This window comes from Jaculus jaculus, chromosome 10 (genome assembly GCF_020740685.1).
Source record: "Jaculus jaculus isolate mJacJac1 chromosome 10, mJacJac1.mat.Y.cur, whole genome shotgun sequence".
In the NCBI taxonomy this organism is placed as follows: Eukaryota; Metazoa; Chordata; class Mammalia; order Rodentia; family Dipodidae; genus Jaculus; species Jaculus jaculus.
The window spans coordinates 33,404,088-33,424,962 of record NC_059111.1 but is presented as its reverse complement, the minus strand read 5'-3'; the positions used below and the strand labels follow the sequence as shown (position 1 = coordinate 33,424,962).

Sequence of the window (20,875 nt, the reverse complement as noted above, 5' to 3'; positions counted from 1 at the left end):
GCTTCTGTCAAACAGAAAACACTTGCTTTACTTTTCCTAAACTACTAGCAACTGCTTAAAAGCTTTCTATTTAATGGCATCCTCCTGGGAGACTGTGCTGGAATGTGCAGAGGTTTTTTAAAAGGCACAAATTTGGCTCAACTGTGAATATTAGATGCACAGAGGCAAAGCTATTGTTCAGGGTAGCAGGTGGAGTGTGTGGGTTCTGATTCCAAATGTTGATAAAAAAGATTCTAATTTCGCTTGGTATTTATTTTTTTTTCTACTACAATAACAGTTTTGCTAAGAAGAATAAAATTTCCGTCTTGTTCTCATCTGGGTCTCCAATTTTCAGCTTCTATACACTAAAAAGAAAGCCTCTCATTTACCTCAAAATTTCACCTTTCAAACTGGGCGTGGTGGAGGCCGAGGCGGTACAAGCTTCAGTTCGCGGTCAGCACGGGTGACGGACTGAGCCTTTAAAAAAATAATAAATTAAATCCCCTTTTCTACAATCTAGAAGCGCTAGGAACGGAGAAAAAGCTCACCCCCTGCCACCACCTGCTGAGAACCGTGGCGTGCCCGCCCCAGGTCTCTAGGGCGTGCCTGCGCAGGAGGTTCTGAGGTAGTCTTGGGTCCTCTTCCGAGCGCCCCAAGGGCAGCAGGATGGGCGGGCGGGAGGGAAGCGCGGTCCTCGGGCCACCCCGGGGCAGCAGGGAAACTACAAGTCCCATCAGCCCCCGCGGCCGGCTCCCTGCCCCGCCCCTCCTCCCGCTCAGCCTGCGGCCGGTGGCGCTGGGCTTTCATCCGCGTCGCTGCGGTCTTCCCCGACGGCTGCGCCCGTAACCGACTGACCGACGGACTGCGGCGACCGCAAAGCCGACGGCAGGCTAAGGCGGCTTGGCGACCGCGGCGAGCAGGGCCGGTCCCGGGCGCAGCGGGAGGATGGTGGTCCGCGTGTTCGTCGCCTCGTCCTCCGGCTCCGTGGCGGTGAGCGCGGCGGGCGGGCGGGGCGGGGCGGCGGCAGGTGACCGCCACGCGCGGCCCGCGGAGCCCGGCGGAGGGGCGAGGGCGCGCGGCCCGGGCAGCCGCGGTGCAGAGCGGCGGGGAGCTGCGCGCCCGGCAGACCTGTCCGGAATTGAGGAGTTTAAAGGACTTGCTCATCCCCCGCCCTGAGCTTACACCCGGGTCAGGAGCGCTCATCGCACTGGCTCTGCGTGGTGCTACGGGGCTTATTTAGTTGTCACTTTTTTTTTTTCCCTAGGGTGTTATACATATTTTCACATCTTCGAGTAAACCTGTGTGTTTTCTTCTCCCCTGTACTGCTGTGGCAAATTTCGTCTAGGGAATGTATAAATTGTGGTCTTATTATTTTTAGCTCTTTTGTTTGGAGGATGTTAAATTCTTTTGGGCAGCAATTTTCTTTTTAAAGAAGTTGTTAAATAGCCAGAGATATGACACTTTAAGGAAACATTGTATAGTGTACCTACAGACCTGATGAAGGCATGTGCACATATGTTTTTTATTATTATTAAGACTTGAGTTCCTTAACTAAGAGTTAAACTACAGATCTAAGGGGCTCCTTTGTGAAATGCATAACCAGATGTCCCTAAAGTGCAAATAACGATTGTTTAAACTTAGATCTGGCCAGTTGCCTGCCCAGTAGCTGACTGAGATTGTCCCAAACTTTTTTCTTAAGTGGGTGGTGTGGAATATGGAATAAAATATTGTTTGTAAGTCCTCATAAATCACCAAAGCTTTTAATTTAAAAATAAACTAGTTTTATAGCACAAAGACTTCCATTTGCAGTAGAAACAATAGATGGGAAACTCCAGCTTATCTTTATGTGCAGACATGGTGATTCTCAAACTCCTGACACTTGCTTGTGCTTCTAATTTTCAGGATTGCTTAGTCATATGAGCCTTTTATAGTTCCCCATTGAGGCTGCACCGCCTGCAACCAGTACTGTTTTCACCAGTAGATTTATTTAAATGCATTTCTAACTCCAAAGCTTTACTCTTATCACAAACGTGCCTGCTTCAGTTATTGTTTCAATAGCATTTTAAAAGTTTTTATTAGCATGTATTATGCATAATCGTTTCTTTATATCATTTTCATACATCTATAACATAATTTGATCATTTTCACCCTCCCTCTTTTCCCCTCCCCATCCTCTGCCCACTTCTGTTGATCCCATTCCTCTTCCCAACTGCTCAATGGCATTTTGTTGATGGCAGGAGGGATGTGTTAATGTATTAATCCTGGGCTGTGTTGGGCAGGTAAGGGTCCAAATCAAGGTAATTACACAGTTTACCCTGTCCATAGGAGGAAACAAACATTTCTGTTTCATAGCTCTATTAACAAATATTTATTGCCTACCACTGCATACCTTTTTAAAAAAGTTTTAAAATTGCCAAAGGTAGGTGTTTTGCACATGAAAGTAAAATGAAGAAACTTGTATAATGTGAATGCTGTAATGACCCTGTGGGCTTCTCTTCTGTAGCTGAAGGATTTCGAGGAGGACCTTACAATTGGCCCGCACTTCCACATGTTTTGACTCTGTCACTTGAGTCAATGTGGGTGAATCCTCATAACAGCTTCTTTTACTTGAGCTTATTAACTATTAGCTACAAAGTGGATGCCCCCTCCTGCCTTGAGCATTTTACTGTGTGCCTCAGGTCCCCTCATGACCTCACCTAGTAACGTGTTGTCTGATGTGGTTTCATGTGAGCTGGAGGACACAGTTGCCCACTTACATACAGCCCATAAATACTAATTATCTCTTTCAATGGTGTGCTGTTAAAAGATCCAGACTTTTCAGGACTTGTTACTGACTGAGTCTCCTAATTGTAACTTTAATATCATGTACAGTTTTTCTTCACTATTAATACTTTCAGTGACATAGTTTATCCTTAGATGCAATGATGATTTTTTAGAAATAATGAAGGTGTGTAGGTGACCTCTTTGTGGGGGGACATTAATGAGACCTAAGCTGAGTTTTCCCACAAGTAGCGTCATGCTGACTGTGAGCACTATTTTATTCCATACCCAGCCATGACCACTATTGTAGTCAGGTTTGCATTGCTGGCAGGAAACACCTGACCAAGAGCAGCTTGTGGGAAAAAGGTTTATTTTGGCTTACAGAATTGAGGGGAAGCTCCATGATGGCAGGGAAAATAATGGCATGAGCAAAGAGTGGACATCACCTCCTGTCCAACATCAGGTGCAATACACTGGCCAGGGGAAGCTGGCTGTAATACCCATAAGCCCACTCCCAACACTACACTGCCTCCAGGAAGCATTGGTTCCCAAATCTCCATCAGCTGGGAACCTAGCATTCAGAACACCTAAGTTTAGTATCAAACCGCCACAACCAGTGAGTGTGTGAGCAAACAAACAATTTGATTCCCAAGTCAGGTGGTTTTAGCCAAAGTTTACTAAACCATAAGGAAGGAATGACTAGAATTGTACTTGGCTAAGTAAGTCCCAGGGATTTCACAAGATGCTCTTCAGTCAGCAGTCCATTCAAGCAGACTATGTAGAGAAAGCCTCCAATTTTTTCCTATTCCCCTGCACTCTGGAGTGTCCCATTGCAGTAACTATCATGAAGGGCGAGTTCTTCATGCTCCCCAGCTCCAGGCAAAGTTTGCTTTTCCTAGGAAATAAAACTGATGTCACACTATGCATAGATGCCTGTAAATTAGATTTTGTGGGCAAGTGATAGTGTTGTCATTCGTGTTGTACTGAAGGCCATTCTATTTCAGCTCCAAGAAAAATAATCATAGAAAATTCATTAATTTTTAATTTATTAAATTTTAATTTATTCTAAATGTGTACCTGAAAGGAGAGGTCTTGGTGGCTTGATTCAGCAAATACGTTAATATAACTTTGTAATTTTGAAACGTTGGAAGAAGTCATTTATTTCATTGTTCATTTATTGGTATTTTCTAAGGTCTGTACTATGCCCATCTCTGTCCTTGATCTTGTGGGGAAGAGAAGAGAATAGAGGATGTGGCCTCTGTCTATATGAAATTCACAGGCCAGGTGGGGAAATAGGATAGGGAAGGTAAAACATGCAATAATAAACTTCAGGTCAAGGACATGTCTCTTATGGGAACATTCTTACCAGACAGAAATAATGTACACAGCAGAGGTTTGCATTCAGGATGTCAGATAAGGAGGAAATATTCTAGATACCATTAAATATGCATGTGGAGCCTTAGGCAGGCAGCAGGGAGAAGAGCCTGGGAGGGAGCTCCAGCCCACATTGCTTAGGCTTGGGGAATAGAGGTGGACAGCAGAGGTCCCTGTGGATCTCTGTTGAGGACAAGGCACATTCTTCAGTCCCCGAAGGAAGGCTGTGCTCTGCACATCAGTTGTCTTCAGTATCTCCAGCTTGAAGCCTTTCATCCTTCAGGAAACAAGGTGCTGGCGTGTGGTTTCAGAAGATTGTACCTACCTGATTGATTGCCTGTGACTAAAATTTCTGAAAGAGCAACATAAAGTCTTTTAGCCATTTATTAAGGTTTCTGGGCTCAGTTAGAGTTGGAGGGAAGCCAAAAGGTTTTTGTTTTAGTGAAGTGTTATAGAAAAGGGTACTTGGACACAGAGTTTGAATGACTTGCCCTGGTATCTTTTATGCAGTCAGTGCAGAGCTGAGATGTAATTGGAAGCCAGATTCCTGCGTGCGGCAACTGGTGTGTATGTTTATCAGACACTGAAAACCAACTACCGGCTCTTCATGGGTGATGTTTGTGCTGGGTGTGAGGATGGCCAGAAAGCAGATGTGGACTCCCCCTCACAGCACAGATGAGTGCTGTCTTCAAACTCAGAGACTTGGCATGCACATGCCTGCGTCATGGAGCACTGTGGGGTGCTTCCATGGGACAGGCAGGGTGAAAGATGCTAGACTAGTATGTCCCTGAATGCTTGAGAGCCACCATCACTTGGAGCAAAGAGCAGGAAATTGGAAGCAGAGCTGAGAAATGGGGGCCCTTGACTGCACGTTTCCATAGGGGGAACACATGGACTGTTCAGAGGTCTCACTCTTAGTGACAGTGCCACACGTGCCTCATGCTTTGGGTGACGTGTATTTTAAACATACAGTTTACCAGCCAAGTGTTGCTTCCTCAGCCAGGAGTACTCAGCGAAGCTTCTCTATCAGTGTGGCAGACAGCTTCAGGTTTGCTGAGATGAACTTCCAGACCTGGCACTGTTATGGAGGAAGGGATTTATGGACGCTTACAGATCCAGGGGAAGTTCCAAAATGGCAGAAGCAGTTGGCTCCCTCTTAAAGGACCAGGCAAAGAGAGAAAAAGCTAAAAGCCAAAAGCCACACAACACAGCACACTTCTGGAACTCCAGTTAGGTACACTTTCCATATCTTTAGATTGTAATCTCAAACCCACCACCACACCCAGTGACAATGCCTCCAGTCAGGTGGCTGTAGACCCAAACTACAAGCTAATAAAACACTGAATATATTAGGGGTCATATATTCAAACTACCACAATCAGGAAGCCCGAAGCCCCAGTAAAGAGAGCCAGGGCAGGTAAGGCAGGAGGATATGGTCCCACAAAGCAGACCATAGTCTTTGCTGAAGTTCTGGAATGCCACAAGGAGCTAGTGAGGGTATGCATGGGTGCTTTAGGGTCTTAAACTCATGGGATCTTCCCTGTCACATGGCACGAGTTATTCTCATTTTATGCATGAGGAGGCTGAAGTGAGCTGAACCTGATAGAGATCTGTTCAGTTAAGGCTGTGACCCTAAGTCAAACCTGGGCAGGCAGCTGGCTCGAAGCTTCTAGAGCAGGTCTCTCTCCAGGGTCTTTCTGCCCTGGGGGATAAGCATGTTAGAAATGTTGACATTCTATAGTGTTCAGAATGTTGCTCAAAGAACTGTCCCATCCCATGTGCCAGTGACCTTTTCACCAGAGCATGTTGTGGGCACTGGTGGAGGAGTGTGGATAAGCTTAGGGATGAAGTTGGCATTGCAGGCATTGATAAGAGGCAGGAATAAGTTGGGGCCCAAGGACAAGGTGCAATTTAACAGAAGATCACATGGACATGGCATGTGTATGTTTGCTAGGCTGTCATTGGAAAAGTCCCCCAAACTGTGGTACTTCAACATCAGAAATGGGCTTTCACTGTTCTTGAAGTCCAAGATCAAAGTGTTGGCTTGAGAGCTGTGAGGGACAATCTGCTAGCAGCTTTTGGCATGTCTTGGCTTGTAGATGTGCCACCCTGATACTTGCCTTTGTTATGTGCATGTGGGTATGCCTGTGTCAGTCTTTGTGTCCACAGTGCCCCTCACCCCCTTTTTTTGTGGTTTTTCGAGGTAGGGTTTCACTCTGGTCCAGGCTGACCTAGAATTCACTATGTAATCTCAGGATGGCCTCAAACTTTTGGTGATCCTCCTACCTCTGCCTTCTGAGTGCTGGGATTAAAGGCATGCACCACCACGCCTGGCTTCACAGTGCCCATTTTTATGAGGACATAGTCATACTGATTTAGGGTCTTCCCTAAGGAGCTCATCTTAAGGCAGGTCTGCAAAGACCTCTTTAAGTCTCATCCACAGGTGCTGTGGGTTAGGATCTCAGTATCAGTGGGACAGACATAATTAAACCTATAACAGCATGAGAAATGAGGGTTGATGGAGTTTTCCTTTAACTAGAAAAATTGAATAAATTTCTTAAATCTTAAAGTTAGCAGCTGGATAGCAAGTTGTATGGAATTAATTAATCATGTGTAAGATCGTATGCTAAAAAAGAGATGTATTAATATTCTAAAGGAAGTCCTGACCTAGTTTTTCTAGTACATTTAGTATTTCCCCAACATAACATTTCCCATTCTACAATAGCATTTAAGTTTTAAATATAATCAAGAACATGAATATCTTTATGAAATTAGGGGCTTTTGTCCATTTCTGTTTGGACATATTGAATCATCATTTTTAAACTATCTGGAGAGATTTTACTTTGAAAGTGCTTATGAGTTGAAGTTAAGGTGGTTTCCACACAATAGACAGAAGTATGAGACTACATGAATCTTGTTCTTTTTTATTTTTCAATTTTAAAAAATAAAACACAGAAAAGGAGAATTAACTCTTGTGAAAGAGACCTCATAGTTCAGCAGGAAGCAGTATGAGCTACCAACTAGATATTTTTTTATTTTATTTTATTATTTTATTTTATTTTATTTTATTTTTTTGAGGTAGGATCTCACTCTGGCCCAGGCCCAACTAGATATTTTGTATTCATGTTTTTTTATGCTTAGTTTATAAAATGTTCTGAAGTGAATTTTATTTTTCTCAGATTAGAAGTGGGTTACAGAATTGTTTCATTTTGAAAAATAAAAATAGCATGATTTACTGATGATATATATATATATATATATACTTTACATATATATATATATACACACACATATATATACTTTACATATATATATGTAAAGTATTCTATTCTGAAATGTAGATATACAAATAAAATGAAGAAATTATTCACCTGCTGAATGTCAGCTTTTGAAAAGTCAGTTTATAGCACTAAGCTGGAGGAGGCAGTCCTAGCCTCAGCAGTTTTTAGTGGGTACTGACTCAATAGCTGTTTTTGCAACCAGTGTTAGAAGCTCAGGTTGTCCTGGTTCAAATCGCATTTTGTATTCAGTACTTCTCTGGGATTAATCTAACACTGTTTTTCCCATATGCAAAATAGGACTTTAGCTTTCCAGATTAGAAGTTCAGTGAAAATCTGGTTTTTCCCCTGTTGTTCTAGTGTGGATGTTTATATTCCAAAGGCAGCCAGAAGGCTGGAGCCTTCAAGAGGTAGGTCAGGGGTTTGGTCATTGTGGGGGGGAGTACCCATGGAAGGGGTGGGTAGCTGTGGGATGACAGTGTGCCAGTTTGACTCTGCTGTATTCTGGCTTCCATTCTTACACTGTGATGTTCCCTCATGATTGCTTCTGTCATGATGTGTGTGGTACAGCCAAAGGGGCCTCATCAGAGGTAGAACTATGGAGGCAGCCCAAAGTTGGACTTCCTGCCTACAAATCGCTGAACTTAATAAACCTCAATATATACAAATTTTTTTCAGTATTTTAGTACATTAGAAAATGGACTAATACATGTATAAAAGGAACATTTGAGGGAAGTTTCATACTTCTGATTATGTGTAATTATTTTTTTGGAGATGCCCTTTCCAGTTTTTGCTTAGGAACCTGTCATTGAGAGTTTATGTTTAGTAATATTGAGACAGTGACCACCATTGTGTCATTGCTTAGTTTCTTGGGGTAGCTGGAGAGGTGCTGTGGTGGTTTGAATGTGAGTGTATGTCCCCCCATAACCTGAGGTATTTTTGATTAAGCTTGTACCTTGAGTCTAACAGCCTGGTGGAGGAGGTGTTATTGGAGGTGGATCTTATTGTCTGGCCCTAAGGTGTGTTCTGAGAAGTTGGAGCTCTGGCTGTTGCTGCTTGCTGCTATTATTTCTCCCTGCTATTGATCTATGGAAGTGAGCCAGCTTCTTCCACCACTGATGGAACTTCCCCTGAGTTCTGTAAGCCTGAAATAAACCCCTTCCTCCCATAAGCTGCTTCTGGTAGGGTGTTTGTCCAGCAATGCAAAGGTAACTGCAGCAGGTATGTACATGAAGGATGGAGCTGGAGCTTGGAATCCTAAACTAGTTAGCCACTGAATAATCTAATTTAAGTTCCTGAAGCTTCCCTTCTGTCTCTCTCCTTTTACAGGCTTATCTGAGCTTATCCACCACTGGCTAGTGACTTAGGAACTGGACTGTGGCAATTTGAAGGGCTAGTTTTTTGTTTTTTTTTTTTAAGGTAGGGGTCATGCTCTGGCCCAGAGTGACTTGGAATTCACTATGTAGGCTCAGGGTGGCCTTGAACTCATGGTGAACTAGCAAAAGTATTTAATTTAAGCTTCCTTTTTGGACTCAGGACAGCTTTTCAGTGGGACCAATAGCTGAATTTGAACCAGTGAGCAAGCTGATGGGGCCCCACCTACCTAGAACTTCAGGCTCCTGCACCCCTGGGAGACTGACCAGTTAGTTGGCTGGTCTCTTCTGTTTTCCTCTGTTACCACTGATAGTTTGTTCCTGGTGAATTTGACTTGCTGAGGCTGGCTCAGTGTGCAGCAGAGCCTAAGGTGGGGTTTCCTGGAACTGACCCCCACAGTGGAGGGCAGGATGAGAGGTACATCAGGACCTTTGTGGGCACTCAGCCAGCCCTGATTCACAGCTTCCGAGCAGCAGTATTGGCTGTGGCTGAAGCAGAGGTTCTAGCCACTCGTATTTTCCACTTCCCACTGAATGATAGCCCAAATCTGGAAATGACTTCTTGTCATCTAGTGGCTTTGGGAGCGGAAGGCTGAGAAGAAAAGCTCCAATTAGGTGATTTGCTTGTCTTGTCAGCTCAGTGGCATTTGGTGACTGTCCTTTAGAAGACAATAGCTGTCCCTGCATACCAGCCTGAGATTAAAAACAAGCAGTGTAAACAAGAAGCCCAAAGCTGCAGCATCCAGCATAGCCTTCACCTTGTTTGTTGCCCCAGGATTGTACAGGATGGGGTACAGCTGGCTGTCTTCATGACATGTGCTGTGGACTGCAGCACATGGATTCTCTGCTTCATAGCTATTCTCCTTCCAACGAGAATTGGCCCCTGCTGTAAACCTGGAACCCCAGTTGACAGTCTCCTGGATTACCCTTTGATTTTATGATAACTAAACTACTTCCTAGCCAGGATAAGTGTTTGGGTTGAGTATGTGCTGACTTAATTTTAGAGAAGTGGGATTTCCTAAAATTAACCCCCATGCTTTTTTTTTGAGGGGCCACCCAGATTTGAACTAAAGACCTCTTTGACTCATGCTTTTTAAAAATGTTCAACTACCCCATGTACTTGTGACCTATGCTTGGGATATATGGCTATTGGCAGGGGCTGTCAGCCTCCTCTGGACAGGACTAACCTTCTCTGAGCTTGGATGTTTAATACACATACATACTAAAAAGTTCACCATTTAAAAGCGCACATTTAATGGCTTTACTATATTTCAGGACATTTTATCACCTCAGAAAGATAATCTGTTTCTGACAGCATCCTCTTCCCTCCTTCCCCCTACCCCTGGCAACAACTGGATCTCCCAGTAGACTCCCTGAGGCTGTTTGTCCAAGCAGTCATGGGAGTGGAATCATCCAGTGTGGGACACATTGTGCCTGGCTTTCATAGGCATGTGTTCAGGCTTTCTTCATGTTGTAGAGAGTATCAGCGTTCTTTTAGTGACTACTCTCCATTATGTACTATACAGCACTTTGTCCCTCTATCGGTTGATGAGTATTTCAAATCTCTTCTTCTTGGCCATTATGAATAATGTTGCTATGAACATGTGTGTGTAAGTTTTTTTTTTAAATAGTCATATGTTTTACTTTCTTAGATATATACCTGGTTCACAAAGTAAGCTTATGCTTATGGTTTTTAGGAACTGCCACATTTTTCCAAGTAGCCACTCCATTTTACTTTTGTATGGTCTTTGTAGGGAAATTCCCGTTCCTCCAGATCCCTACCTGTGCCCCTGCTTGTGCTTGGCTCCCGTTTTTCTTTTCTCTTTGACACAGAATTTCATGTAGTCGAGGCTATCATCCTGAGCTGTGTGCCTGAGGATGACCTCCCACTCCCAGTCCTCCTAACTCCTTCTTCAAGTGCTGGGATTACAGATGTGTTTTTCTACTCCTATGACTTTGTCTTTTTTATTTTAGCTGTGTTAGTGGTCAGTAGTGGAATTCCAGTGGGGTTTTGATGTATACCTCCCTGAAGGCCAATAATGTTGATTTTTTTTTCAAAAAGGAACTACTTTTGATTACTATTTAAAATATTTTTATTATTTATTTGTGTATTTATTTATTTGAGAGAGGGAGGCAGATAGAGACACTGGGCATACCAGTGTCTAGCCACTGCAAATGAACTCTAGACGCATGTGCCACTTTGTGCATCTGGCTTATGTGCATACTAGGGAATTGAACCTGGGTCCTTAGACTTTGTAGCCAAGTGCCTTAACTGCTAAGCCATCATTCCAGCCCTGTTTATTATTATTTTTTAAAGATCTCGTGAAGCTCTGAATTTTAAATTGCTTCTATTTCATACAGAAACCAATCTGAATTAATTTCTTAAAAGGTTCATATTTTAGAAATGAACTTTACCACTTCCCATATGAGTATATCTACCTCCCTGTGTTCTGGATGCTGTGTGATTATTTTTCAGGGTCCTTCTGCCCCAAACAACACCTGGTCTGACTGGGGAGAAGGATGAGCAGAACCATGGAAGCACAGGGGTGTGATGCTGAATTGCCTATCCTGTGACGGGACAAAGAAAATCATATTTAGGATTGGAGGGATGGCTTAGCAGTTAAGGCATTTGCCTGCAGAGCCAAAGGACCCAGGTTTGATTCCCCAGGACCCACATTAGCCAGATACACAAGGGTCCACATGCATCTGAAGTTCTTTTGCAGTGGCTGGAGACCCTGGTGCACCCATTCTCTCTCTCTCACTCCTCCTCTTTCTCTGTCAAATAAATAAATAAGTAATAAAATATTAAAAAAAGAAAATCATATTTAGAATTAGACTGCAATAGCATCTCCTGATTTAGGATTCTGGCTCTGCTTACACATCTAGAAATGTTCACAAATAAAAGGCTCCAGTGGAACACCTAAAGAAATTTTTGTCCAAAATATTTTATATGAGGTGCTTATATGTGTTCTCTTTATCAAAGAGATGAGTTTGATTTGCCTCTCCTGCTGCCCTTTGTTTGAGACTCCATTTTTCACTTGTATTTCTTTTTTTTTTTTAAATTTGTTTTGTTCATTTTTATTTATTTGAGAGTGACAGAGAGAGAGGGAGAGAGAGAAACAGATAGAGAGAGAATGGGGTGCACCAGGGCTTCCAGCCACTGCAAACGAACTCCAGACACGTGCGCCCCCTTGTGCATCTGGCTAACGTGGGTCCTGGGGAATCAAGCCTCGAACTGGGGTCCTTAGGCTTCACAGGCAAGCGCTTAACCGCTAAGCCATCTCTCCAGCCCCTCACTTGTATTTCTGAGCAAGGCAGATGTGTGTTAGTTGCACACTAGCATTTTAACAAGGAGTGCTTGGTTCAAAGAAATAATTAACAGGGATGAGATGATTAATAATTTACCTTTTAGATTCCTTTTCTATTAAAAAATCTTGTTACGATAAAACCTCTGTGTTAGGTTCAGAAGCCTCGTAAAATCTCACTGAAGAGAGTGTAGCTTGTAGGCCTAACTCCTGGTGTGGCATGTTGGGTGTGTGATCCACTCCCAGCCTACTTTTGTAACCGTCGCTCTGTCTGTGCTTTTGCTGCTATATCTTCCAGGCCACCTCCTCTCCCCCCTGGCTTCCTGTGCTCCTGCCTCTGTGGTTGTCTTCTCTGTGCACACCTTGCATGGCATCTAGTCCTCTCCCTCCTCTCGTCACATCCAGTGTGGGACAAGGTGTCTCCCTAAAGGATGCATCCTACTACTGCTTACCTTCAAACTGAATCCACCTAGTGGTTGTGTGATGCCCCCAGAGCCTTCCACCTGTAGCTGGGAAGTTCCAGGTTCTTCAAATCAGGGTACTGTTCCAGATATCTTCCATTCTTCTGGATTTCTCAGTAGAGAACTTTGCATGTATTTAAATAAATAAATATAAGAGAATTATTGTTTATATAGCTTCAGAACACAAATGAAAAGTGAACCTAGGGCTGGTGAGATGGCTTAGCAGTTAAGCTGCTTGCCTGCAAAGCCAAAAGATCCAGGTTTGATTCTCCAGGACCCATCCCATTTAAGCTAGGTACTCAAGGTGGTGCATGTATCTGGAGTTTGTTTGCAGTGGCTGAAGGCCATGGTGTGCCCATTCTCTCCCTTCCCACTCAAGTAAATAAAATAAATACAATTTTTTTTTTCTAAGTGAACCTATGATTTGTGACCATGCCAGAGAACAAGAATGAGGTGCTAGTTAGAAGTCTGCTTTGGAAACATAAAGGGTTTGTGGAACATGATTTGTTTAACTGCTTATAAAAAAAAAATAAGGTGTGTTGTGTAAATGTGTGTGGAAGTCAGGGGACAGCATCAGGGCATTTATCCTGTTCTCTGCCTTCATGGTGTCAGGGACTCTCATGTTTTGCTGTCGACATGTTGAGATCACAGATGCATGTACCAGTTTGTACCCAGTTTTACATGGGTGCTGGGGAGGATTGAACGGGGATCAACAGACTTGCAAGTAAGTGCCTTTAACTGCTGAGCCATCTCCCCAGTCCCAGCTTCACTGTTTGTGGTTTATTGTACATATAATCCCACCATTCAACAGGTTGAGACAGGGGAATTATGAATTCCAGGCTGGCCTGGGGAAAAGAAAACCCCACAAATATTGTCATGCCCAGTAGCCCAAGAAGTGTTGCACCCCTTCCGCCAGCAGGAAGAACGACAACAACAGGATTCTTCTCAAGCACACTTTATTGGGAGCTCCAAGCTGAAAGAGAGAAGGACCCCGACCCTATGGAGCGCCAAGCTTATATACTTGTGGTCATGTGGATGTCAAGTGTCGTCTGATTGGCTTAAGTCTCATCAGACGACTTTGCATCACCCAATAGGGATAGGTGAGCAGCCATGTTAGGATAACGTCATATGCTCATGTGCAGACAATTAGGATACAAAAGCAGTAAACAAGCTGAGGTAGCAAAGCCTGACTAAGCCAGCGCGGGTTCCCACAAAGAAGGGCTCAGGAGCCTGGTCTATACCACATAGGTATGAGCATCAGGCTTGACTTAGGTGTCCAGTTTATATCAGCTATGAAAATGTCCTGCAATTATATGTTATTATAAAATGTAATCATGAAAATGATCTGGTGTCCCCTAAATCATTTTTCAGATGAAAATAGAAATAGTTGTTAAATCAACTCTGAAGTTGTGTCACATAGCTAGCTGCTGGTTGACAGATCCAGTGGTGGCAACAGTGAATGCCAAACACACCTCCAGGTGCCAAAGTCCTGCATTGCTGCCTGGGGAGAACCTCCCTTCAGCAGGAGTTCCTGCTACTGCAGGATCCTGACCATTTTAGCTCTTCTACAGAGTATCCTCTAATAGGAAGTACTTGCCTGGGTTGGGTATAATTTGCAAAGAGAATTCTGCCAATACCAGCATCATAAATTCATTTTAGGCTTGGCTGACTTTTTTCTTTAGGAAGTAAACTTATAATTCTGACAGAAAATGTGAAAAAAATAAGCCAACCACCCACATCTTTCCTCCCTGCTTCTGCTACTGCCTTGTCATAACTCCATCTCACTAAGTGAGCCTGGCTTGTAGAAAAATGGAGGCTAACCATAGATTGAGAAACCCATTAGAGCCACTGACTATACTGTGTCTGGTAGGTGGGGACAGGATACCAGCTGCCAAATGCTTGATGGGCAGCAGCATGGAAGCCACCATCCCCCGACCCACAGGTTTTTCCCTCAGACCCCAATTCTAAGTTGATATTTGCCCAGTGGAAACTATACTCTGTGCATTTTAGAACTTAAAATTATGTGTGTGTTCCCCTTGGGATGGTGAACACTTTATTTCTTGGTGGCCACTTGGAGATGCATACAGCAGTGCCTTAAAGAGAGCGTGCTTGAGCTCGTCTTCACTCTGTGAACAGAGCACCCGTGCCCTTGGCCTGCTCCTGCAGTGCTGCGGGCGGGTCACTGAATCTCTGCCTGTACTTCGGATCTCTCTTCCACTCATTTCTCAGCAGTGGCATGCGGGTGTGAACAATATTGTTTGGCCTGTGTCTGTGGGCCTGGACCATGTCTCAGAATCTTTGGAGAGCTGGAGTTCCTGAGACCTCACCTTGGCTTTTCTGTCTTCTCTTCCTCCCTGCTCACTGCCTCTCTCCATCCCTCCCTCCATCCTTCAAGGTGCAGTCCTCTACTACCTTAATTGTCTTCTAGAACAAAACTCAGTAATCGTCAGAAAAAGATACCAGAGTTTTGCACTGGAAGTCAAATGGGCAGTTAGATGAGTAGTATGGACCCGCAGAAACAACAAGGTGGGCATGGTGGCCTGTGCCTACAATTCCAGCATGCAGGAGGTCTGTGAGGTGGGCCAACCTGGACTACATAGCAAGATTTGCAAAAATAAATAAATAAATAAATAAGGTAATACTATAATTTTAATATACAATACAAATTTTATGCATAAGAAATAGGAAAGTTTGACTCACAGTCAAGAGAAATATAGTTGTTTTAAATAACTAGTCACCCAGATGGTGAGCTTGACAGAGACTTATTATTATTGTTGTTATTATTATTATTATTATTATTATTGGTTTTTCAAGGTAGGGTTTTACTCTAGCCCAGGCTGACCTGGAATTCACTATATAGTGTCAGGGTGGCCTTGAACTCAAGGTGATCTTCCTACCTCTGCCTCCTGAGTGTGAGGGGTTAAAGGCATGTGCCACCACAACCAGCGGAAGAAGAGATTTATTGAAGTTTACAAGTACAGGAAAGTTCCATAATGGCAGAAGTTGCTCCCCCCACCTGCGCCACATGCAAGCATAGTCCAGGAACCCCAGGCAGGGCTCCAGTACTCCGCCCATTTCTAGATTGGAATTCCCCAAACACACCTAGGGCCTAGGATCCACCCATGGTGACATCAACCAGGCGGCTGGAGAGCTAAGTTACAAGCTTTAATAAATTCCTGAATGTACTGGGGACATCCATTCAACCACAGGAGCCATGTGACATTCCACTACATGCACACACTGTAATGTTTAGAGTAAGCCTGTGTCCTGAAACATTTATTATTTTCTTATGATGAAAACATTGGAAATCTTTGTTTCCAGCTTACTTGAAATATGTAGTACATTCTCACTGTCTACAGTCACCATGGCACAACAGAACACCAGAACTTAATTGCCTGTTCTCACTACAACTTAGTACCATTGATAGCTCTGCCCATCGTTCTGCACGTCTGCTCTCCTGTTCTCTGGTAACTGCTCTTCTAAAGATTCCACATTTGCGAGAGATCATGTGCTACTTTTTTTCCTGTGGCTGGTTACCATTTCATGTAACCTCCAGTTGATCCATGGTGTTGTATTGACAGGATCCACTCCCGTTTTGTGTTGAATAATGCTCCCTTGTGTATCCTACACAGTTCACTGTCCAGTCACCAGTTGATACACATGCAAGTCTGTTTCCATTTTGTAGCTATTGTGAACAGTGCTGCAGTGGACATGGCTCTGGGCGTTCATAGGTTTCTTTGAAATTCTCATTTCATTGCTTCTGGATTTATACTCAAAGGGAGATAATATATGGTGATTTTATTTTTCATTTTTTTAATTATGAACCTCTGTGGTGTATTTAATAATGGCTGTACAGATTTACATTCCTCCCAGTAGTATTCCCTTTTCTCCACTTCTTAACTGGTACTTGCTAGCTTTTGTCTTTTGAATAATACTATCCTAGCTAGAGTGAAACAATACTACTTCATTGTAGTTTTGATTTGTTTCCTCAATGTTTAGTGATGTTGAACATTTTTTCATACATATTTGGCCGTTTGTGTGTCATCTTTTTTTGCTTTGTTTTGTTTTGTTTTGTTTTGTTTTGTTTTGTTTTGTTTTGTTTTGTTTTTCGAGGTAGGCTCTCACTCTGGTCCAGGCTGACCTGGAATTAACTCTGTCATTTCAGGGTGGCCTTGAACTTACAATCCTCCTACCTCTGCCTCCTGAGTGCTGGAATTAAAGGCGTGTGCCACCACGCCTGGCAAGCCTACAGCACCCGGTATTCCTAGGCGGCCTCCCATCCAAGTACTAACCAGGACCGACCCTGCTTAGCTTCCGAGATCAGACGAGATCGGGCGCGTTCAGGGTGGTATGGCCATAGACTTGTGTGTCGTTTTTTGGTTATTGGGGCTTTTTGGGTGGTTATGTCCAAATTTTAGGATTGTTTTTCTAGTTCTTGGAAGTGTCAGTAGTATTTCAACAGGAATTGCTTTCAGTTTGTAGGCTACTTTGAGTAGTGCATGACCAAATGACTGATGGAAGAGGAATTTCTTTCATCTCCCAGATAAGTCCGTCATGGTGGGAAGGCATGGTAGTCAGGGGCTCTATAGTTGAGGGAGTCAAGGGGCAGCTGTTTGCTAGGGCACCAAGCAGGAAGCCAAGAGGATATTGGACCAGAAGCAAGCTAAGTTGTAACCCCTAAGATCTCTTCTAGCAACCTATATCCTTGAGCTTGGCTCCACCTCCCAAAGGTCCCATCTTACCCCCTCACCATATGTTCAAATACAATACACCTGTGGGGAACATTTCACACTCAAACCATAGTAGGTGGGATGGAAAAGTAACCTTATTCTTCCAGTCCATGCATGGCCTTCCTTTTTGTGTGTCCTCTTCAGTTCTTTTGTCATTGTTTTATACTTTACACTGTAGGTTATTTTTGAGTATTTTGTTTTGCTCATAGCAGCTTTAAGTGAGCTTGCATCTTGATTTCTTCCTCAGGTAATTCATTATTGTCATAAAACAGTGCTGTCAATCTCTGCATGTTGATTTTGTATTCTCACTTCACTGAGGTTATTAGTTCTGATAGGTAATTGATGTTTTCTGTCACTGTTCTGTTCTTTTTTATTTCTTTGCTCATACTAAGCATATTTATTGTACTCTAAGTCTGATGGCTTCAGTCTGAAGTGCTTATAAGGTTATTTTAAATTAGTTTATTTTCTGTTCTTCCCTGCTATGTTTGCAGCTCTGGCTCATGATACTTTGTGTATTTCCTTGGCAGATTGATTTAATTTTTGAGTATTCTCTTCTTCCTTACTGCTGCCTCATAAATAATTGCTGAAGTAATATGTTGGGGTTTAAGTTCTGTATTTTCATTTGACATGAACCTTATGGAATTAGCATCATTTGTCAGAATGGGGAGTAGATGTTAGATTGCTACTCATTGCCTGTTTTATTGTCTTGTCAAATGAGAAGGCTGATAGGTGATTGGATAGTTGTAGGGTAAATGGCCAATTTCAGGGCTGTGGTATAGGCCTTGGCAATTTCAACATCCACTGTTTCTGCAACCTCATTTGCTGAAATAGTGTGCAAGAACAACTCCTAAATCAAAGAGGCGTCACATCCATCACCTGCTGTCCAGGCTGGGTGTGAGTAGACAAGATGTGACGGCATTTAGGCAGTAGTGGATTGAATTTGGGAGCATGTTCCTGGGCAATTCAGGGACCTAAGAGAAGGAACTTTTGGACTGGGTGATACGGTGTGAGAGGCAGGCCTTGTAGGGAGAAGAGTGGTTAAATACTGAGATGGCAGGAGGACGCTGGAAGCAAGGGCATGGAGAAAACCAAAGCAGTTCATGAGGCAGTCACTGCAGAGGCAGAATGGGTGCAGGGAAGATGAGCGTGTAGAAGTCAGTTGGAACCAATTTGTGATGAGCATCAGATGCCAGCCCCAGACTGAGCTCTTTCTAATGTAGTCAGATTTGTCCCACCTCACCCTTGAGCCGGTTGATGGTCCTTTCAGTCACACCTGCCCCTTCCCCCTGGTTGTCCACCTATGCATTGCATTTTCAAGAGGAAAACAAGGAAGTGCAATGAAAAGATTTTTGCTGTTTTGTTTGTTTTTGAGACAGCATCTCTCTATATAGCCCCGGCTGGCCCCAAACGGACTCTCCACCAGCCTTGGCCTCAGAAATGCTGGCATTACAGGTGTGTACCACCACACCCAACTCTGCTGGCCCTCTTGAAGCTTATAGGGGAAAGAGACTAATAATACCATGAAGAAAAGTCATTGCAGCACATAAATTCACTGTGCAGTGTCACTCACCTGGAGCTTAGTAGACCCAAAAGAAGAGTCATGTGGCTGGGATGGAGAGAGCAGGCAGAGCTAGGGGGTCCATCTTCAGTGTGCAGTGGAATAGCACATAGAGCCCTGAGGAAAGTTTGTGAGGTACGGGAACCGAAACAATTTGGAAGGATCTCCACCCTGTGCTACAGTGTATAGGTTGTCAGACAAAATGCCATACCAATTCTACCGTTTGGTCCGTGGAATTCACTTGGTTTGTAATCAACCATATCACTGTAATCACACAGCACCAACTGTCCTCTCCTTTCAAAGTTTCACTGCATACAATCATATTTGACAAATCGATGAGTAAAAGGGAATTTTAAGGCACAAAATCTCATATCTACTATAAGAAAATGGTAAGTTAAAATGTCCACAAATCTGCCCCTCAGCTTATTCACACCCTGTCAGTTAAGGCTGCAGCTTTTCCCACCATAGGTGGAGTCTGTTCACCCTTTAAGTGTGGGTTTGATCATTTGACTTTCTTTGACCAGTGCAATATTATGAAACACTGAGACATCTGCTCTTGCTGCTACTGTGAGAACTGAGGCACACAGTTCGCTCGCTCACCACCCTTGACTTCATTCAAGAGCCCAGGCCTGTACACACCAGCCACTGCTGCATGTTGCTGCTGCCCAAATCTTTGTTGCCTCTTTTCACTCCTTATGTTCCTCTCAAGTGCTTGGGCACGTGCCAGCACTAAGCGCTGTCTTTCCTGACAGGACCCCCATGCAGTTCAGCATTACAGATTTTTCTGCACCCACAAATGCCTTAAAAGTTTATTTCTCTCTGATTTCACTGTCCTCAAGCCTCTTCTGCTCTGAGGTTCTAGTATGGCTTTCCCTAGGACTCGCTGCAAACTAGGTCTACATTCCTCTTATCTTGCCTGGCATCCTAGGAAGATGCACTTCATGGAGCCTGTTGAATAGTTAATTAAAAGTGTAATCAATGTGCAAAGAGAGAACTTAGAGTGAAAATGTATAACGTGACTACCTCTCCTGTCCTTGGTGATTTTGTCCTGGAAGGTTGCTTTCAGAGGCTGAAGGTGAGGCTGAGGCCATGGGAAAGAACAGGTTGACTCAGCAGGTTTCACTAGCTATTGATCCCTTTATGTAAAGTTCTGAAACAGCTAATGGTGTTGAGCAGAGGCAGGGAGACCTGCAAGCCTTTTGATTTGTGAATCACTTGGGATCTGGTTAGCAATGTAAATTTTGTCGTTTTAAAAACAGCTTTCTTGAAACATGATTACCATGCCCATTTCCCTGGTAATGGTATAATCAGTGACTTTTTCAAGGTATTTAGAGAGTTGTCAACCATCTCTCAATTTTTTTTTTTGTAAATTTTTTTTAAATTTTTATTAACATTTTCCATGATTATAAAATATATCCCATGGTAATTCCCTCCCTCCCCACCCCCACACTTTCCCGTTTGAAATTCCATTCTCCATCATATTACCTCCCCATTACAATCATTGTAATTACATATATACAATATCAACCTATTAAGTATCCTCCTCCCTTCCTTTCTCCACCCTTTATGTCTCCTTTTCAACTTACTGGCCTCTGCTACTAAGTATTTTCATTCTCACGCAGAAGCCCAGTCATCTGTAGCTAGGATCCACATATGAGAGAGAACATGTGGCGCTTGGCTTTCTGGGCCTGGGTTACCTGACTTAGTATAATACTTTCCAGGTCCATCCATTTTTCTGCAAATTTCATAACTTCATTTTTCTTTACCGCTGAGTAGAACTCCATTGTATAAATGTACCACATCTTCATTATCCACTCATCTGTTGAGGGACATCTAGGCTGGTTCCATTTCCCAGCTATTATAAATTGAGCAGCAATAAACATGGTTGAGCATGTACTTCTAAGGAAATGAGATGAGTCCTTTGGATATATGACTAGGAGCGCTATAGCTGGGTCATATGGTAGATCAATCTCTAGCTGCTTTAGGAACCTCCACACTGTTTTCCACAATGGCTGGACCAGATTGCATTCCCACCAGCAGTGCAGAAGGGTTCCTTT

At 43.4% G+C, this 20,875-nt stretch overlaps 1 protein-coding gene and 1 non-coding gene across 2 annotated transcripts in view; one reads left to right on the top strand and one right to left on the bottom strand.

Moving 5' to 3' along the window:
• The first annotated feature begins 831 nt into the window (after window positions 1-831).
• Sh3bgrl2 (SH3 domain binding glutamate rich protein like 2) overlaps window positions 832-20,875 on the top strand; it is a 77,315-nt gene continuing 57,271 nt past the window's right edge. The window contains exon 1 of the mRNA XM_045161028.1: window positions 832-969. Coding sequence (XP_045016963.1) covers window positions 925-969 — 45 coding nt within the window. The 5' untranslated portion in view covers window positions 832-924. The remainder of the gene's footprint in view (window positions 970-20,875) is intronic.
• LOC123464131 lies at window positions 16,774-16,892 on the bottom strand. Its single transcript, XR_006639378.1, has one exon. It is a non-coding gene; the product is annotated as a 5S ribosomal RNA (ribosomal RNA).